Below are 21,317 nucleotides of genomic sequence, written 5' to 3' on the forward strand. Positions count from 1 at the left end.
CAATTAGCCCAGCCAGTACCACTCACTTGAACTGAGGGATCTAAAACGCTACACAGATGATTAAAAAGACACAAAACCTCTTCATACTTCTAATTGGCACGTTTAAACAACTGTAAATTAAGGCTGTATTAACGAAAAGAAAAAGATCCAACAAATCCCTTTAAACCTTGAGACAAACAAAAGGAAGCATTTCTATGGACAAAGAAACCCCTCCACTTGGTTCGACCTGCTGATGTCATGTGTGACATCATCAGGACTTTAAAATGAGGAAATGCTAGGCGGGCGTTTCCCCACACCTGACCCTGAAGACTGAAAAGAAAAACCAAAGTAAGTATGAACAAATGACTTAATCTGTAACATAATAAAATATAAAGAAACATGTAACTGAGCATTTGCCTTAATTTGCAGAATGTTTAATTTGCCGGCAACAGAACGCTTACACAAACAAACCCGGGATAGTGAGTGCAGCAATGTTACTGGACAAATAGCAAATCATAGCAAATAAATAGAAACAGAATAGTGTGTATAATGTGCACAGAAAAAAAAGGTCAACACATATGGGACAAATGGAGAGCATTGCAACTGCTCATCCACTTTGTCACCGTCCCCACCAGACACAAACACCTATAGAGGGTTGTAATCTCTGTCAGCAGCAGCATAACCGCTAACCTCACCTGACACAGTAACGTGCAGAAAAGCTACAAATTAATGCCTAAAAATGCCGCAATTTAGGAGTCTGATGCTCACACCCAGACCGCCCATCTTCTCACTGATTTTAAACTGACAACCAATAGCAGTATTACTTTAGTGGTATAATAATGTTCCATGACTCCAATAATTTTAAAAGAAAAAATTGGCTGATCTTCTCTACAAGGTAGTGTCCTTGAACACACCTGGCCTGGTTCCAGCACGCCTGCTGTTTTTACATCAGTCCCTGAAAAGTCTTGTTCGGGCAACTTGCGTTTTAGCTTCTGTGATGTCTGCTGGAGGTCCTCCACTTATAATTAGAATTTTGTTTTTCTACATCGCAACAAGTCAAGTCTAGCAAATAAACTAAACTGATGTTCCTAGATCTAAAAATACCATCCAAGCTTGAAGCAACCCAGAACTGCACGTGGAGATGGTTACGAAAGAGAAAAAGTCCAAAGTGAAATCAGATTGTTTTTAATTTGGCATGTGCTGAGTTTCAGAATTCTATATTCACACTCCACAAACACTAATATTGAAAATAATATATATGCTAATTTAACACTGAAAAAACTTTAGAGTATCTGAAATCTTATTTTCTTCTAGGTCTACATGTCACTATGTGGACAAGCTCAGGTCAGCCAGATGGAATTGTGATACTCAGGGGGAGCATGCAGTGATTGTCCAGTGAAGAACAGACATCAATTAAAATGTACCAAAGTGAAAATGGTGGGTTTTGGGTTGTTTGTTTTTTTTTGTTTTTTTTGCAGTGACTATTGTCTCTGGAAGCAGGCTCGACTAGGTTTCCATTTAAGTCAACTTCACGCATTTACATGTCAGCAAAACTACAGGATTTAAGAAGAGCTATCAAACTGTGTTTGTGTTAATATTTAGTTAGCATTAGCAAGTAAACAAGCTTCTGTGGCTAAGGAGCAAGATGTGAAAACGGGTGTGGATCACAATCAGCCAAGGTTTCAGGTGAACCTATTGTGAAACCTAGCCCCACCCTATCATGTGATTTACTGAGGTCAAATGGCCCAGGATGTGAGTGGGTGTGAAGTCGTCTGATCTCAAAGCCGAATTATAGATGACATACAGTTAAAAGACAATCAGCTCAGAATCATAACATGGTATTTTTGGCTTTTTATCTGGATCTTGTTAAACAATTAAGAAAGATTGTTTGTTTTTTTGGGGGGGGTGTCTCTGTTTGCCTTTTTGTACTATGTATGCCACTGGACTGGAAACTCATGGCAAACATGGAGACTACATGTTTGTTTTTAAAGCTACAGTTTTTTCAAAGCTGTTTTTTGTCAAAATTGTTCACAACAATGTGTGCGGATTATGGAAACCAGTGTGTTTTTGCAAGAACAACAAACTCCCATATGCCTTCATTTAATGAGGCAGAGATGGTGTCTCAAAACTTGGCCAAAATAAAAATGTGCTTGGCTGTTAAATATGACTGGGTAAGTTACAAAAAAAAAAGCTTCTTTTGTAATTTGGGTGCACATAATTCATTAAACAGAAGTTTATGGTCAAGGTTCAAATGCTAATTTTAGTATAGGGGAGTACAAACCAAACCTGAGGCTGAAGAAGCAACGTACACCCTTTGAAATGCTAAAGAATGGACGTAGTCACCTCAACATTACTTAGTGGTTTTGGCCAAAGCCATGTTTTGTTGAAGCCAGGAGTGGTTTAATCTGCCTCTTATCAACATTATTAGCCAGAGTTTTCTTCAGTTCCCAAATTCAAACACTGCAGCATTACTGAGTTAAAATTGCCTCAAATTCTTTCATCTCCAGTAAATTGTTTAGTGTGGCTGCTCTCCTAAGTGCTACAATACAGTTTAAGATACAAACATTAATTAAAAAAGGCAAATTACAAAGTTCAACAGTTACAAGTTAGCAGGAAGTTAGCTCGCTAGTTTCCATCTAAAGATGATATACCATGTTATGACCAGAATTTCTAAAAAACTGGAACATGCAGCCCTGCTATCACCTTGGATAAATGAAGACAGAAAAAGATGGAAAGCAAAACAGCATCAGTCTTTGTATGGTTATTGAAGTAGAGCTAGTTGGCATATAATGGTGTGCTACCTGGTAGTTAGTAAGCTGCATACATAAATTATGGCAAAAATAAGGCAAAGACACATATTGGCTAAATGGATCCAGCAGATCACAGGAAAAACACCCAAGAGCTCTGTTCAGAAGGACAACCAAGATGCTGCGCAGCATCCTCAATCCCCCAGGCCCGACGCTGGCATTGACGCTCAAGGATATTTAAAAAAAATAAAATACTCCAAACTATCTATGAAAGCCAAAACTGCTTTTGACAAGAACTGCAGTTTCTGGCACTCTCGCTTGGCTCCTGAGGTTACCATTTGCCCACAACACCTTGCATTCAGCAGTACAGGATGCCCTTATGAGCGAATGCAGCAAGCAGCAGCAACCCAGTTTGCTAACCATCCATCACTGCAGCACAGCCATTTACCCAAACAGCAACATGGTGTCAAAAATACTGGCAAAGCACAAACAAGGAAAGAAAATGTCCCCAAACTATAGCTGTGGAGGCGGCGGGTGAACAGATAAACAACTTTTCAAAGCAGGATTATGGTGCTGTATATGTCAAGGCCAGGATGCGTGGGCCTTGACTCTAAATGTGGCACAGCAAATGGCGAAGGAGAGCTAAGCCGGCATTCAGGGGAGACACAGAGTAGCTGCCCAAACGGGCTTGTTAGGGGGCAAAGAGGGAACTCATCAGTGCACAAGATCACGGCTGACAGAGGAGCTTGTTAACTGTAGTAGGGTAGCCAAGAGGTGGCTCATTAGGGAGAAGCACCAGTCGCCTGCATGGGCCTTGCTGGCCTCACCAGATGGCTGTCCGTCTGGATGAAGAAGGTTATCGACATCCATCATTAACAAATGATGCGCAGTATATTTTTTGTGATGGAATGGTATAGAAGGCACTCATTGTGTGACTTTGTCACAATTTGATAACTGAAACTTTATATCATAGAGTGCCAAAGTCTAATTCACTGGGGGGAGAAGAGCTCTATGTCAGTTTATCCTGAGCTTCTGTTTTGCAAAGTTTGTTGGTGGCACTGAAACATAAATCCTGTTGCAACATTGCCCCCTACTGGTGCTACTGACTGTAACTCCAGATTAATGGAGGAGAGATACAATCAAAATGGTTTTTTCCCCGTCACTCGCCGCTCAATGGACTCTTCACATGTTGCCAGCTGTCATTGTAAATAACACATTGTTTGCAATCACCCTGTCTTAATAAGTACAGCCCTCTTCAGCTTGATTATCCCACAAGACAAGTTTCAAGTGAGGACCAATAAATCATTACTCGTCATTCACTGAAGGAGAAACACACGCTGCAGCAGCTACATCTATATCAGAAGTGGGACTCATTCATTTAGCGATTCTTTGCAGGGATGCTTCAACCAAGTAGCAGATGATTTATTTGCTTTCTGTCTGAACACATATCCCAAAATAAAGAGTATTGTTGCATGTTATTACTTTGAGGGTTGATTGAGTGTGAATTTATCAACTGCTGATGTGACTGGAAGATGCTGGAACTTAATTAAAAAACTGTGAATTCTGTAGTGAGGAACATCAGTGAGTAAGATGTAATAATTGAGGATGCAATCAAGCCATAGTGATGTAGCCGGAATAATAAAGAGGTTTTTTTCTCCAGACGACCACTTTTGTTCAAAAGAGCATTAATCGTGGTTGTGCAACAGCAGCTATGAGAACTACAGAAAAAGTCTACTTTTATCTTGAGGGGTTTTTGAACAAGAAAGAATCATTATATATGTTAACTGTGGAAACTGCACTTATACAATTGGCTCTTGGTTTAAGGGGAAAATGTGATTGATTCAGCAAGTCTGAAATCGTCCTCAAGTGCTGTCACTTCCAGTTAATTAAATCTTATACCAAGAAATTAAAATGAATTACTGGAAAATCATTTTATGCAAACTTTCCAAACCTTAACTAGAAATAAGACATCTTACAGAATAAATACCAGTAAATGCAAAAACATGTGAAACTCGATGTGATCTGATGAGGGTCAAACCAAGCACGGTTCCATCATGCCTGTATCAACTGTTCAGGCTCCTGGTGTGAGGAATATTTTCCTGGCACACTGTGGTCCCCTTAGTACCAACTGAGCACCATTTAAAAGCCACAGCCTTGCTGAGTGTTGTCGCCTACCGTGTCCATCCCATTATGACCACAGCGTACTTATCTTTTAATGGCTGCTTCCAGCAGAATAATGCAGTATGCCACAAAACTCTAATCATCTCAAAACTGGTTGGTGTGGTGGAATGGAAGCTTCACATCATTGATGTCCAGATGGAATATTTGCAACAAATGTGGGATGCCATCATCTCAACATGGACCAAAATATCTGAAATGTTTCCAGCACCTTGTTGAATTTATGCAGAACTGGGGCAGTTCTGAAGGCAAAGGGGGTGTAAGTTAGTACTAGCGGTGATCCAGATAAAGTGTACCTAACAAATTAGCTCATGAGTATACAGCTGAAAATCTAGGTGAATTAGTTTCTCAGAAATAATCATTACGGGAATACAGTATAAAATAAAGTGGAAATCCTCAGTACAACCAGTATCATCACCAGTGTGTGATAAGCGCTATATAAATGCAATCCATTATTATTACTACTACAAGGACTTTACAGCGGGTCATCATTAACATGCTCGTATTAGGTCATCTTGACACCCGATACAAGCAGACAAGTAAAACTACTTCTGTTCGGCCCATTTTTCCAGAAAGTGATTTATCCCTTCACTGTGTGCAGGCTCTGCAGGATGTTAGCACCTGACCAAAATTGGGACAATACTGTAAAATACATTTTTGCTAAATATCAGGGGAGTATATGCAAGTATTAATTTTCCACAAAATGAGTAATCCAAGCCTTGTGATTTGTAAAATCCTGAAATAATACAACAAGGAAACTGTTGTAGCTGCTTGCAATCTACCTCATTCAAACTACTACTGTTCTGTCCAGTGGCTCATGTCCTAGCTGCACTCTCATGAGTGGGCACATAAGAAAAAGGTTCACAGAAGCACCACTTAATTTACTGAACAGTGGGTACAAACAGGCAAAAGGCCCCTTAATTTGAAATTTGAGTTCATGCGGCGAGAAACAGAACAAGCATTAGGTACATGTACAAATGGCTTCATTTAATTAACGCATTTCACAAACAGTAACTTCTGAGACAAATGTACAGGAATTATTTTGCCATTTTATTATTTTTTTCCTCACATTATTGCTTTACAGTAAAATGCATTGGTTGGATATGTCCAGTATAGCAAGACAATACATTCATATAAGTTATACAGATGTCCTCAGTAATGTTTAGTAACTAACTTTACATTAAATATATTTGTAATCATTATTACTCTTGACAAACAACTCCCACGTCACATTGAGCTCACAGTGCATCAGGTCGCATTCAGTCAAATACACACAAGCCGTCTCAGTCTCTTAAATGTGTGCCTGAAAGTTTGTGCACTTATGTCCCCCCCACAGGATTTCCATACAATCTGGATTTTCGCAGAGCTACAACAAATATGGCCTCTGAAGTCTACTTTCATCCCCCCCCCACTTCCTCCATTTAAAAAATAAAAATAAAAAAAATCAGAAAATTAATGAGAATGTACGCCGTGTCCAACAAACAGATGAGCTGTTTAACCCTGGTGCGCCCTTGCCCACTTAAGTGGGCAAAGACTATACACAGAAAAAGAAAAAGAAAAAAATTTCCGAATCAACCCAAGTACAGTACAAATATGCCTTCTTCAAAGAAAGCATAAAAAATATAAATTAAAAGAAAACAGCGGCTATGTATATATGTACAGAGTTGCCACTAAAAGTGTTGGGAGGGTCAGAGGATTGTTGTACAAGGGTGGGTGATTGGTGGACTCCCTGTGTGGTCACCTCCAGCTGATCCACAGTCATTGAACCCTGACAGACTAGCAGCTTTTGGGGTGGGTCTGACTTTTTTTTTTTTTTTTTTAATTCTTTAAGAGAGAAAAAAAAAATCCTTTAGAGCCTGCTCTCACTCTGGAATTTAATGGGGGGGGACAAACAAAAAAAACAAACAAACCCCAAAACGACAACAACTGAGAAAAGCCATTCATGCCACCATCCCATGTTCGCTGCTACCCCCGACCTCCTCGAGCCAGGGTTGGCGAGGAGTTAATGCGAGTGGCGAAAGACGACAAAGGATTGTGTGTAAGAGGAGACACCAGACTACCCACAAAGCCACTGCTCCAGACACTTCCACCCTTTGCACCGAGTTCCTCAGCTGTCACAAACACACTTGTGAGCTCACACATCAAGTACTAGTAGACAAACTGACATCACATCTTCAAGGTTCCCCCCTCCATCCTTATATGGCATTCTTGCAGGGGGGAGGGGGTCCTTCTGTCACAAATTCTTTACATTGAGATTGCATATACAAGTGCCTGCTGCCAACAATGGGGCAGAGGGATATTTTCAACACTTAACACTCTCCACGAACATAGTTTTTAAGTCTCTGCGCCTCACTTGCGGACTCCTCACAGGCATTTTTGCATGATGTCAAAATGTCTGGATTGCAGTGTGGCTCGTAGCTGCCGTTTTTTGTAAAAGTGGGCAGGGCGGCATTCGTTGACATGCCCAGAGGCCCTCAGCCTTTCGCTGTGCTGTGGAGGAGCTGCTTTAGATGTCCCAGCATGCACTGCAGACAGGTGTGCTCATGTTGTTAACGAGGTCCCGGTCTGTTTTCGAGTCCGGTGTGAGAAACGTAGCGTGGGCCCGCACACATGCACTCAATGTTCTCTGGCACACACGCACACAGTCACACGGACACTTATACACTGAACATACACACGCACATAAGGAAGCACTAGTTGATTCAGAATGAGAGGACGGCTGTTAAAGTGCAGTATCTACATGTAACTCAAAATCAAGAGACCATCTCCACCTCTGTGTTTCCCTGATAACTGACAGCTGTGGTTGCCCCCCTCTGCTCTGGGAAGAGGAGCTGCAGTAGTCCCTACTGGCCAGAAGGTGATATAGCAGACAGTGTTGAGAACCATCTGGTTTCTTTGCATTTTCTGTTTGGTTTTCTTTTGGAACAAATATCTTCATGCGGATGCAGTCTCAAAATGAGAACGCCACCTGATGAGAAAGATCAGATGTGGAGCCAGTCGTCCGTTTGTCTTTCTGAACTTGTGCGGAGGGAAAAGTGGATTGACACATTGCTAAACTAAAATAAAGCTGGAGTGGAGTCGCCACTGCCAGCCAGTACCTCTGAGTGGTCAAATCTCCTTACAGCAGAAAGCAACAAAAAGCATTTCCATGTGCAATTTGTTTCAGTGAAAAACAGGCAATGTCCAATATTTGCAACAAGCTCTCTTCCGTATTTCATACTAAACAAAACCTTGTTTTGAAAAAAAATACAAAAAAAGTGTTTACAAATTTACATTGTGCAGTGCTGCATATGCATAACACCTCTCACAGTCATCGGATCTGGACTGTGATACAACTTGACACAAAGTGTCCAGACAAAAAGGTCTTTTTTTTTTTAAGAAAACAAACATTTGATCAAGCAGAAGAGGGTTGGGAGTTGCACATGGCAAGTGAGTGAAGTGTAGCACTAACTGTAGCTGCTCCCTCATGCCAAAGGCCATGCCAGGAGAGTCAGGTCCAAGCTGGAGGAGGGGAGCTGCCAAGGACAAGACCCTCCTCCAGAAAGCTGAAGAGCGAGTGAGTCTTTGGGTTCTTGGGTAATTGGTAAATCTTTAAGGAATTACTTTAAGGAAAGCTCTCTGTGAGGGTTTAGATTGGGATCAAGGTTTGTGGTTTGTTAATTTTTTATTTATTTTTTTCCTTTTTCCTCGACAGACTCTTTTGGTTTGTGGAAAGGCTTTGGAAATGGTGTGTGAATCTCTACAACGTGAACATTGAAAACACACCAACAATTAACAGGGGCACTTATGATTTCTGAAGGTCCCCAACATCTAAAGGCATGCTAGATGGGTAGAAAGATAGCAGGCGCACAGAGGAACTAAATACTTTACTGCAGTAACAGGCAATGCCCCAAATAACGGGCATTAAGGACCGGCACTGTGTGACAAGGAGACAAATTTGAGACGTACAACGGCATCCATTCTTACAGCTTACTGCCTCGTAAGTAAATTTGATTCATATTTGGGACAAGAGGATTACAAAGAAGAGAGTGCAAAGGAGGAGGAGAACAGTCTGCTGATAGGTCCGTGTTATTGTAGAAAAGAAAATTGAGGGTTGCTATGGGAGCCTTGAGGTTTTGGTATTCGAGGCATGCTGCTGTGCTCTACTCTTCCATACACATGGGAAGGTTGACAAAAGTGAAGACGTTGTATTCTATCATGATAGAGAAGCAGAGGAAAACGGCATACAGGACGAGGACGTACACGCCCAGCTTTAAATCCAGCCGCCACTTGTTGAAGTGGATCCCCAGCACCTGTGTACACACACACACACACACAAAACATCAAAAGGCTCGTTACTGAATCCTGAGCATGAGAAAAAGAATTTCAAAATCAGTTTCTCTACCAGATAAAACGAAATTTCTCATTTATGTAGCAGCATTATCTGTTTAAACAAAACCAATTAAGCAAGTTTCACCAACAGAAAGTTGTATTTTTTTTGCTGGCACTACAGTAAAGAAACAATCTACATCGTCTACACCTGATCAGTGTTTAAAGTTCACCATTAAGCAAATAGAGCTCTAGTTTCCACTCTTTTCCACTCATGATTATGTATTTGTTTACATGTGCCTGCTGACGATTACTAACATAAAATGTGCTAAAGTGGAAAAAGACACACACGCCAGAACTCTGCTGTGCACAAGTGATACTGCTACAGAAAATCTATATGGAGGGGGACCACGCACACATTTTGTAATAACTACACTTTGTAGAAGTAATATTTGTTTACCACTGACTGTGTGGGGACTCATGTATATTTGATGTCACACTGTGAAATTTATGAATGTGTCTGACTGGAGCTCAGAATTTTCAAAGGATATCAAATTTCAAATTATTGCCAAATGCAGCACAAGGTTATCACATTGTAGAATTCTAAATATTGAATGAACCAATTATCACAGAACAGAGACAACACTAACCGAAGTGCGATCTTAATTCTGTAATATTACTTCAGTTTTATTTAAAACATGTACAGCAATTAACTAGATCATCTTTCTAGAAGAGAGCAACATGTGAACACAACATGTAAGCATTTTATTCTCACCGTGAGGGCCACAGAGCCCAGGAGAAGCACCACTGAGTAAAGCAGCCCCTGACTGTTAATCATCACCTGAAACACAAAGAAGACTCATGTGCACGATTCACCTGGATTTTGGTGGTTTCATCCATTTAATAGAACAGAAACGATCAAGTACAAACTCTTGTAGAGCAAACTAGCCTCTCACCACTGATCCATAGTTAACGCACATGGTCTGCATCGCCCAGGGAACCCCAAGTCCCACTAGAATATCAAAGACATTACTGCCAATGGTATTGGACACTGCCATGTCTCCCAAACCTGCAAGAAAAGAGACCAAACAAAGTTGTTTAAAAACTTAAGTTTTCTCTTCTAGACTTTTGGGTAAAATAAAAATGCTTCACTTCCAACAATTCTGCTGTTCTGTAGCTTCTGGTATTCACAAGGGCCCTAACCTTATTCAGCAGTGACGCATACCTGCAGAGTAACGTCTATAAACAGCGCTGTACTATTTCCTCTTGTTTCTGTGATCTTGAGTACTTCTCCACTTGGAAAAAAAAAAAAAAACCTTGTGTCTATGTACATAAAAGACAACTGACAGCTTTGAACATATACTGCACTAGTTCCTATATCTAGCTATCCAAAAAATTTACCAAAAAAAAAAAAAAAAAAAAAGCAGTATTTCCAGCTTTGCATTTCTAAATTCAAGCCTGTATACATGCAACACATACAGCTTCCATCTGTGGGTTTCATACAATTCTACATGTAAATAGATTACATCCTTTTTAAAAGAAAGGGGGGGGACATATTAAGCATCAATGTAAAAACTAAATGTTAAAGATGTTATATTTACAAAAGTGTCAATTCTATATCTGAGCAACATGTTTTTTAAAAAGTTGAGAAGGGTAACAGCACTGGAAAAGTTGCTCACGGGGTTGTGCGTTTGAGGAAACCCCAAAATAAATCAGAGGCAGGACTGGGCCCTTAAGTGCAGATGGGGATGGATTCATCATTATGACCGAATGCAAGGGCAAATATTTCAATTTAACAATGACATTTCACAACAACAAAAAATGCAAAGAATTTAGAGCTTTCTTCAAACCAAATTTAAAAAAAACAAACAAAAAAAAACAAAAAACAAAAACAACTTATTGACAATCCAGGAACCCTGATGCTTTCTCTGAGAGGTGAGATGAGGTCATGTAGCACGGTGGTTTTGATGCATGTTGCTAGCAAATGCTTATTCAAATTTTCTTGTATGTTCAATATACTGTCATGGTAAAAAGTCCTCTTTAGGTCTTAAAATTAGGTAAAAGCAACCAACATAATGCACAGTCATTTTCAACAAAAACACAAATATAGAAGCAGAATTTGGAAAAACTTCACAAGTCTTTACAGCATTGCTTCGGTTCATTGAGGTTTCCAGGCATTCATAGATAAACAGCATTTCAATGAGGCTGATGTCTAGACAGTCATTTTTGTAGAGTTGTGATCACTTTGTTACATAATTCACTGTACACTGTTCCACAGATTGCCTCATATTCAACTCTACAATCATTTGGGCACCTTGTAGTAATCAAGTTTAACATATACTGCTCTGTATACCAGAGGACTGTTCTACAAAGCAATTTCAAAAAAATACTCAGGCAATCTTTCCATTATCCTCATAGCCAAACTTGGGGTAAGTTAATCAAGATAAGTTATCGGGGTTTTCACTGTGCATTCACATGAGAGGGGTGGCACTGGCAACATCAATTATGGTTAAGTGTAATGCAGGCAGAGCAGCTGCTTTTAGGATTGGAAAAGAGCCCTTATATGAATAAACTTGAGCCCATTTAAAAACCACGGAAAAGGTGAAAATACCTTGCCGAGCCACGATGAGACTAGCTATGCAGTCTGGGACGCTGGTTCCTGCCGCCAAGAAAGTAATGCCCATGATAACATCAGGAATTCCCAAAGTGTAGCCGATTATGGTCACCTGAAAGTACACGTGGGAGACAGTGCTCAACAAATGGCAACACAAAGCAAGACAAAAGATAAATGTCAAAAAATATGTTGAACCATAGTATGAATCTTCAGTCCGTTCAACATTGTTAGGAATGATTTCAGTTGACTATGCTGTTGCTTATATGGTAGCTAGACACATGGCAAGAACAGTTAATATAACCAGTAGTGTTTGCTTAACTTTTAGCCTTTGTAAAATATATACATAAAAATTAAAAAAATCAGCTCCCCAAATGAAATCGGAGCATCATCTTGTATCTATGTTCCTTGGATTGCAAGTGTTAGATTGCTGCTGACCAAGCTAGCAACAAGCCATTCAAAGCTAGCATGTAAGGGTAGTCCAAGACATTTTTAGGTTAAAATACAATTTAAAGCGCCTCTATTCTCATAGCATAGTTGTGTTGTATTAAAAAGGGGTGACAGCAGTCTTATCCAAATGGAAACCTTTTGAATTTATGGATTGCAGGCTACTAAAAGCCTCAGCTTAAAACAGGACTTTAAAAAAGTAAACTAAGTAACCCTATTTGCTTTTGTAGCTGCCTTCATGGTTGCAATTTATGCTGCTGTGATTCATCATATTTAATTTGGACTGGATTTGGAGAATGTTTTGGGCTTCCACTCTCCACCATTTCACCCCATAATGGGGGCTTAAATTTCTTTGCGTTTTATTTTCCCACAGCAATAGAAATTCCACTTTCAATTACATAAAACACAGTTTACACCAATTTTCACTTTTCTGCTTTCATATTTAACAGTTTGGTTTTTTTAAATCAAATAATTACTTCAGCAGCAGTCAAGCAAAATTAAAACGTTTCACTTTGTGCTTTGCAAATGATCTTTGGCATACAAACATTACACTCACCATCCAGACCATAAAGTAGGAGAAGACTGCAATCCAGACAGTAGACAGGATGAAAGAGAGCATGAAGTATTTCTCCCAGCGAGGCTTGGCACAGTTTGGGACCGTAAAGAACAGCAGCAGGAGCAGAGGCCACGAGATCAGCCACTTAAACTTACTGCCTATACCCCCTGCAGTGAAACAACAGCAAGAGATCAAAATTGTCAATTTATTTTGGCCAGGCTTCATTTATAAAAAATGAAAAATAATTATTAGCTTTAGCATCACATGCCAACAAAAACAAATCCGTTCCCGTTTAATGTTTTTTCCTGGCCTTTTTTCAAATGTTTACACCTTTCGGTGAATTCGGTCATTTTTTGCTTTGACCTTCAAATTATTTGTGGTATACTTAGAAATACACATCACTTACAGCGTTATATGAAGACTGTTACACGTACAGCCTAAACAGTCTGCAACTGCGAACTATTCAGCTTAAGGTCACACTGAAAATGACTGTCAAAACTGTAGCTCCATTTGTATTCAGTTCCTCTTTGGTTTTACTAGTGAACATAAACATGTTGCCTCATCTGTCATTTACCACAAACACAGAGCATCAAGCTTCATTTCTTTTTTAAATGAAGCTCTCATACTGACAGAGCACTCCATTTTGAGGAAAAAGATTTCAGTGTGCCTTAAGGCACCAAAACCTTTACTCTTCCATGTCATTTATAATCTAACAAGATGCAACACCAATTCCACCCACTTAGATTCGTCAGTTTCATGATAAATCAGGATAATCAGATTCAGTCTTTTCACATGAGCAGACACTGACTGATAAAAGGGCAGCCCTGCTTAGAGATGTCAAAGAGGATAATCATTAGTTGGTATACAAGAACCTACTGCCCAATTTAAGCAAGGACATCAATAACTGCCGAAGCAGAAATAAATTCTTGAGCAGACTGAGCAGCGCCATCCAACTAAGCATTCCTCTAAGCACTAACAGCACTTCTAGTTTTTAAAAATCTATACCTACAGGAAGCTGCATAGCAAGTTTTGAAATATGACTGGCATGTCTGTGTGTCCCCAATTACACGCGTTCATCAAAGAAATGCATCAAGCACGTACTTGGAATATGAAAAGGTGAGATGGTGTCATTTTCCACCACCTCGCTGGGTTTGTCCTCTGGCACGTTTCCATTCTCGATTTCAACCTTCCCGTCGATCACTTGTGTCTCCACACCATTGGCAGCTTGCACCAACTTCTGGCGCTTTCAAAAGAAACAAACTAAGTCAAAGAGCACATGAGCGAACGTGCTACTACTTCTGCTTTTAAAATTGATTTTGTTCCTCTAGTTGTACAATAAAATTATGTAAGTGTATGATGACATAAAACCCTTCAGGCCTTCTTAGAAACACAAAGCTGAAAATAGTTCCCACCTTTAACCTGTAAAAGGCAGCTAAATCTAGTTACTGGAGCACCAACGGCCAGCTGTACCTCTGTAATGATGAGGCGACTGGCCATGCGCAGGCGGGTCTTGGGTCCAAAATGGCTGGTCACCATGACACGGAGGCCAGCCTCTGGGAACCTGAACTTTGAAGGGCTTGCATTCATGATCTCATCCACCATCACCACAGAGCCGCGGCTGTAAGCTTTGCTAGGCTTGACTAAAGGGGTAGAAGCACACATTACAGCAATAAATACAAGACAAACCAATAATGGTCCAAACCATTACAGCATATTTAAAAAAAAGAAAAAGGAAAAAAAAAAGAAAAACATCTGCTATATAAATTTGTAGTCTCGAGCGCTATAGACTTCCAAGCCAAAATAAAGCATTACTGAGAACTAAGCTGCCATTTAATTAGTGTCAAACAGAGCTGCACTAGACCATATTATTATTCTACCACTCCCCAATCAGTGTGAAGGCAGTTAGATGTCAAATATATCAAGTAAAACCATCCCAAGATGAGGAATACCTTGCATCTACAAATCTGGATGCCTTCCTTTTCGAAAAATCCATCATTTCTTTCAAGCCATCTTTTTCTGTTTTTCTGTTGGTGCCTTTATGTCACCTGCTCTCTCAGTGACAGGGTAAGTGCTTCTCTGAATCCAATTGTAAGGTAACATTGTTGGTTTGGAGCACCAGGATGCCAATCTTAGCACATACAGTTCAGTTCAATTCGCTTCAAATGGGTAGACTGTAAGAAAATGCCAAATTTGATATTTCTCAGACAATTCAACTCAACTTTTTAGATTATCCAATCATATTTAAGTGGATTTACAGAGATGAAAGTTTTATATAAAATTGTATATAAAATTCTCCAATGTGAAACTACAATAAAGCTATATAGAAACTGATCTCAAGTTGGTGATTTACTGACGCCTCAGTCAGACACGTCTAGAGACCAGTTGGTGCCCTCCTGGCTACCCCCGTTTGCCATGGTAACAAAATGTGTACTCCAAGGCAAACTACCTAGCAAAAGAAAAATAAGAATTTTAGTGTTTTTGAGAGTTGAATTTTTTTATTTATTTTTTTTTTTTAAACTTGTTTCGATTCAGATTCTTGCATCACCACTTAGGAATGATGAATCCTATCAGCATTCCTCTTTCCTACATTAGTTTTTGCACATTATGATATTTCTTGGAGATATAAATGGATGGAAAAAATGTAAAACTATCACTAAGAATGTGTGTGGCGCATGCTAGAAAAGCAAGGGCCCATTACAAACGTTTCTCCATAAATGCTCGTAGTACAAAAATATGAATTTTCTGCCTTTCCTGGACTTCAATCTCAAAGTTACTTGGTAGAAGAGGAATGCTTGTGGAGAAAAGGAGATGTTCAAAAACCCTTTGATTCCCAAGTGTTTCGTGCTTCTGGAATATTGACAGGAGAGTTTTACACAGCAACTGGGTTGGTTAAAATAAGTGCAGTTCATATGATTTCTGGATACTGAACTTCAAATAGCTCTCCCATATTGTCTTGTAAAATAAATTTTTTTTAAATATTTAAAACTAGCAACCAAGACTGATTTCAAAGGGTGCATCTTTGAACATGTAACCGCAGGAACCTTTGACTCAACTCGAGCTGTAATTTGGCTGACACGTTAAACAGTCCGCTTCAGACTTCAACTCGGCCTGCTTTATTGGCACCCAGCAAATCCACATTTGGTCTTTGCATGCAATTAGTACTAAGATTCAGTGTGTGGGGAATTAAAAGTTCTACAGTCCACTTATTAGTTTTACTCAGCCTTAATTTGACTTATTATACATGCAAGAATGCACATAAATTAAATATGTAAACAGAGCTGGCATAAACATTTCCTCTTGTGAAATTCATTACCACTTCAGGAGCGAGTGGGTCTACACCCCAGAGATCAGCAGAAGAAAAGTAGTATGCAAGCAGAAAGAACTGGCACACAGCAGCACAACACTGTTGACAACAAGCAAGAAAAAGTTTAGTAAGGCTAAACAGACAGGCATGTTAGCACTAATGCAGCCAAAGTAGGAAAGGTTAGGTCTCTCAGAAGGGTTACATGTCTAATTAAAAACCTTTGAGAGTTCAAAAAGAAGGAAGAAGTAGAGGACTGTGGCTATAAAGTACTGTAACATGACACCAATGGTATTATTTAAAAGACTAATTTTTCTCCCAGAATAACCTTGAGACCTAAAACATGTTGTGTGACATTAAACTAATCTGAAAAGATTTTGTTGAACTTTATTATGTTGTTGCCCTTTTAAAACTTCATTTTGTGCTTGTTAAAAAGCTACACTTGGTTATCACCCAAAGGAGAACTGAGAAAATGAGTTTTGGAGGGGGGGGTTTGGACATGACAAATCGTCTCTTGCGAAGTTTGCTTGTTGTGCTTCTGAAGAATTATTAAAAGAAATAGTTGACATTTTGTGAAATGTCTTTTTGATTCCACTCATGTTTATATGCCAAATAAACTCACCACCCACTGGTGTACACCTTGCATCCCAAAGGGACTGAGATCTGGTGACCGTGGAAGCCATTTGAGTACAGTGAACACATGTTCAAGAGAGCAGTTCGAGATGTCGTGAGTTTTGTGACATGGTGCAGTATCCTGATGCAAGCAGTCACCAGGAGATGGGTACATTGGTCATAAGGGGATGGACATTGTCAGCTACACTACTGAAGCAGGCTGTGACATTTAACATTCTTCTGCAAACCCTGGTTTTAATGAGCGGTTATTTGAGTTGCAGTTCCCTTTCTATCAGCTCAAAGCAGTCTGGCGATTCTCAGACTTCTGACACCCAAAAAGCATTTTTAAAATCACAGAACTGTAGCTCACTGGATATTTCCTTTTCCAGTCTCTGTAAAACCAATGTGGGGAAAATCCTTTCTTCACCATTCTGATGCTCGTTTGGTCGTCTTGACCGCGTGTACACGCATAAACGCATCAATTTGCTGTTATGTGACTGTGATTAAATATTTGCATTAACAAGCAGCTGAACAGGCGTTAATAATGAAGTGGAAGGTGAGTGAATGTAGGTACAGCTGGGATAGCCTACTGTTTTACAAGAACAAAGAGGGCAGATGGCTATGTGACCACTGGCTAGCAGTTTTAGTTTGTAGGCTATAGCTTCACATTCTTATGAGTGGTATTGATCTTCTCATCCAACCACCAAGTTGTAAATGAGTTCATTTCACAACATGTTTAACTACTGTTCTGGGCATATTTTTAAAAGAACAAAGCAGAAGCATTTCAGGTTAGTTAGCCAAAAGGAAGCAAAGATCAAAGCCACAGCCCTTTTATAACAGGAGGAAATACCCACAGTCTTCCATAGGATTAACCACGTTGTTGCCTTTTCAACATACAGTCTCTCATTTAGCAGAGACTAGTCATGGGTACGCAGCCTGTCTGATTAACCTTACCTGGAAGTAAAGGCGATGACGGGTCGTCATCCCAAACATAGCCATAACTAGTATTACCGTCCTCCATCTCACTGCTGGCTGCCGCGTTGCCATTTGCCACATTTTTGTTTGACTTTCCCATGAAAAACTTCTGCATGCTGGAGTTGAATCTAGTAAAAAGATTAAACATAATACATGAATCAAAGATAGTGCAGGAGAAAAAAAAGTCACAAGATTTATTTGCAAATGGGTTTATCAGCTTTAGATGAAAGGCACCAATTTGTTTGAAATATAGCACGTATTAATTAGCCGGAATAATCCTCTTATTTCTCCTATACAATTTACAACTCAGGTGGCTCACTTTCTAATAAATATCAGCACATTACATTATACATAATGAGCTGCTCTGCATTGGCGTAAGAGAGAAAGAAAATATCCCCAGAAGGCATTAACAAGCTTTTCAGCCTCAGACTCTCAGCAGGACCATTTGAGTGCCATTACATAAAAATGGATCAAAAAACAACACCGCTGCCTTTGAACATAATTTGCGTAGAGGTTACACTGGCAGCATTACAAGAGCTACTCTAGCCCCTCGACACCTTTGGAAACATTAAAAATTAAAATTGTTTGTGATTATAGGCTGCAGTTTGCAAGAGAAGATCCAAGGGTATCATTTTTGTTTTTCAATTTTTAAATTGTGTTTTCTGTGTTGCCTTTTTCCCTCTCAAATGAACTCTGAGTCTGAGGACAGAATGGGAATAAAAGACTACCTGAGGACATCAATAAAAAGCCCTTCTAGTTAAACACGACGTGTTCGGGGCAAGACATTTTCTCAAACATTCAACAGGTAAAAAGAGGCTTTGTGCATATAATTACAAGCTCATGCACATACTTCATATGTGTAATATACCATAGTGCATAACTACTGAATAACTTTTAAACATAATCTTAGCTTTCAAGGACAAATGAATAATTACATCTAATTTAACAAATCCTTATAAATGTTAAAGTATTTATAGTGATTTATTATTCTTACATTTTATGCACCTAACTTCTCCGTGCTGTCATTTAGCAGCATGTGTGCAGCTTGCTTGTGAAAAATCACAGCCGTGCACTACAAGGTCACCTCAGTGCACAGACTGTGCTATATAAAACCCACTTTATTCCATTTCAACTGGAATAACATGACAGCATATCCTAGAGTAAGCACTTCTTTCCTCCAAATGAGAAAGAAAAGGAGTGATCTGGTTAAGCCTGTGCTCTTAGCCACTGCAGAGGGGGGGAGAGATTAAACTCTTATGGCAGCGAGAGAGCAGACTGCTGCTGAGTGTAACACAGATTACCAGCTGGACAGAGAAAGCAGCAGAGGACAACCTGGTTGGCATTATTCACTTTGGTCTGGAAAGACAAAAATTGAGTGCAATGAACTCCAAAATCTGAAATGCCCATGATTCCTTTCCTTTTCTCAAGACAGCATCCTATAAATAAAGCTAAAATTTAGACACATTAACACTATTAATTGTAATTTGAGCAAGTTTTCCTCCACAAAGCTCCCGTGTTGAATGAGCTTGTAACACTAGTCAGACAATACGAGTAGCTGGAAATCCGCTGCTCATTTGTGCACGCACGGTTGGTTATGCAGGTTGTTAGTGCATAAGGGCGTGAAGCAGAATGTGTTATCATGATTCCAGCCTGATTCAACAAAAGCAGCTGTAAGAAGAATTTGCAAGACTCACTTCATGACGAGGATGTATCCTGCATACATGAGCACCAGCACCAAACTCTCCCACCTGATGGAGAGACAGGATGAGGAATAAAATTAAAATGGCTCGACTTGTATATAAGAAGTTAAATAGGAATTCAGTAGGCTATACGTTTTAGCTTATAAAGCTTCGAGGTATTACATGACTAATACAGCGGCCCCTCCCACTTGCTTTTCAAACCTGCCCTATGAGGGGAAGCTAATCAAAAGAAAGATGTCTTAAAGAAAAGCAAATAATGGGTGTACTGAGGAGCTACACCAGGGACGTCAAACTCATTTTACAGCATCACACATACAGCGCACTTTGATCCCTAGACCAGTAAAAATCCCATCAAGTTTAGATGCACATTGAATCCCAGCGATCTCAAAATAAGGAATAGAAATGCAATTTCAACATGATAAAGACATGCTGCTCTATTTTAATGATGACTTTAATCGTAAGAAATAAATGTGTAAAATTATGGGGGGGATGAATGCAATAACAGCAATAAGACAGTATGAAGCAGAATTTTTTTCTTAATTCACAAAAAAAAAAAAGGTGTAATATGAAAGACTGTGGGCGAGGTTTTCATGAGTAAGACAACAGGAAAATCTATGAAAATACAATTAAAAGTCCAAACTGTACGCTCTCCTTCACATTTACCAGTAGGCCGGACTGGAGTGGGACGATTCCGGCCCCTGGGCCTCATGTTTGACATCCTTTGTCTACACCAACCACCAATGTATAACAGCAAAGGATTGTTGCAAACTGAATCAAGCAAAGCTGTCCTAACTGAAACGAACTAAAAAGTTGGAAAACTTTAAACAACCTCACTATAAATATGGTTAAATGCACAGCTTACCAAACTATCTTCTCATCATAGATGAACTGAAAAATAAAAAGAAATTATTATTTTTTGATTACAGCACAGTCATGGCAAGTACTCATTAATAAACACATGCAATAACTTACTGCAATCAGAGCCACAACAGACAGGATGTAATAGAAGGAATCCCTGAAAACAGCCCACCAGGTCAGCATCACCACCTAAGAATTCACAGAAAGTATCTCTTGAGTTACAGTTAACATATTTGCAGAACACTTTCTGATTACACCTGCAGTTTAGTTCTCCACTTTCACTAAAACCAGTTCTAAGAAAACTGAAGCAGATTGCTTCATTTCCCCTCAAATGCGACACATGTGATGCTCTGCAGTCTATAAATAAACAGAACGATACAGTCACAGCAGTAAGTCACTCCTCTCTCTCGCACACACCTGTCCAGCAAAGATCCCGCAGACACCAATGATGCATAGGATGTTGAAGACCGCTGAGCCAACGATGGTCCCCACCCCCACATCACCGTGGGTGATGAAGACACCTGCACACAAGGAGGCAGCCAGTCAGAATTAGTGGTGACACAGACCATCTGGGAACGTCTGAGTGGGTGCACATACTGCTTGTATGTATGCATGAGTACCGATGACAGATGCAAAAAGCTCTGGTGCAGAACTGCCAGCTGCCATGAAGGTGGCTCCTGCGACATCTTCACTTAGATCTAGTTTCTGCAGGAATTAAGCAAAGATGATTGGTTTTACATACACCGTAAAAGTGTAACTTGGGAAGAGAGGATGACAACCACCACGTACCTCACAGATCTTCTCCAGTGATGTCACAAAGTATTCATCACATGTTATAGCAAGCGCCAGAAACATGTAAAGAGCCTGGAGATGGGGGGGAAAAAAGTTACATTTGTAGAATTTTTATGTGACAAGGGGCAAGGATATAGTAAATAAAGTGTGCATGGGCTTAATGGATATATCCTTAAATCTGCAGAAATTAGCTAAGTTAATAAAGCACCAGTTGCTAAAAAAAACAAAAAAAAAAAAAAAAAAAAAAAAAAAA

At 39.6% G+C, this 21,317-nt stretch overlaps 1 protein-coding gene across 2 annotated transcripts in view; it reads right to left on the bottom strand.

Moving 5' to 3' along the window:
* Window positions 1–6,706: 6,706 nt before the first annotated feature.
* slc24a4b (solute carrier family 24 member 4b) overlaps window positions 6,707–21,317 on the bottom strand; it is a 33,524-nt gene continuing 18,913 nt past the window's right edge. Inside the window, exons 4-17 of one of the 2 annotated variants that reach the window (XM_005731126.1) lie at window positions 21,062–21,136; window positions 20,893–20,977; window positions 20,690–20,793; window positions 20,387–20,461; window positions 20,277–20,302; window positions 19,409–19,462; window positions 17,751–17,842; window positions 14,297–14,466; window positions 13,928–14,063; window positions 12,827–12,993; window positions 11,824–11,938; window positions 10,169–10,281; window positions 9,988–10,053; window positions 6,707–9,196 (exon numbers count right to left, since the gene is read on the bottom strand). In XM_005731126.1, coding sequence (XP_005731183.1) covers window positions 9,047–9,196; window positions 9,988–10,053; window positions 10,169–10,281; window positions 11,824–11,938; window positions 12,827–12,993; window positions 13,928–14,063; window positions 14,297–14,466; window positions 17,751–17,842; window positions 19,409–19,462; window positions 20,277–20,302; window positions 20,387–20,461; window positions 20,690–20,793; window positions 20,893–20,977; window positions 21,062–21,136 — 1,428 coding nt within the window. In that variant the 3' untranslated portion in view covers window positions 6,707–9,046. Of the gene's footprint in view, window positions 9,197–9,987; window positions 10,054–10,168; window positions 10,282–11,823; window positions 11,939–12,826; window positions 12,994–13,927; window positions 14,070–14,296; window positions 14,467–17,750; window positions 17,843–19,408; window positions 19,463–20,276; window positions 20,303–20,386; window positions 20,462–20,689; window positions 20,794–20,892; window positions 20,978–21,061; window positions 21,137–21,317 lie in introns of both variants that reach the window. The other variant, XM_005731125.1, reaches the window with a different exon arrangement.

Source organism: Pundamilia nyererei, unplaced genomic scaffold (assembly GCF_000239375.1).
Source record: "Pundamilia nyererei isolate P.nyererei 1_Seehausen unplaced genomic scaffold, PunNye1.0 scaffold00041, whole genome shotgun sequence".
Classification (NCBI taxonomy): domain Eukaryota; kingdom Metazoa; phylum Chordata; class Actinopteri; order Cichliformes; family Cichlidae; genus Pundamilia; species Pundamilia nyererei.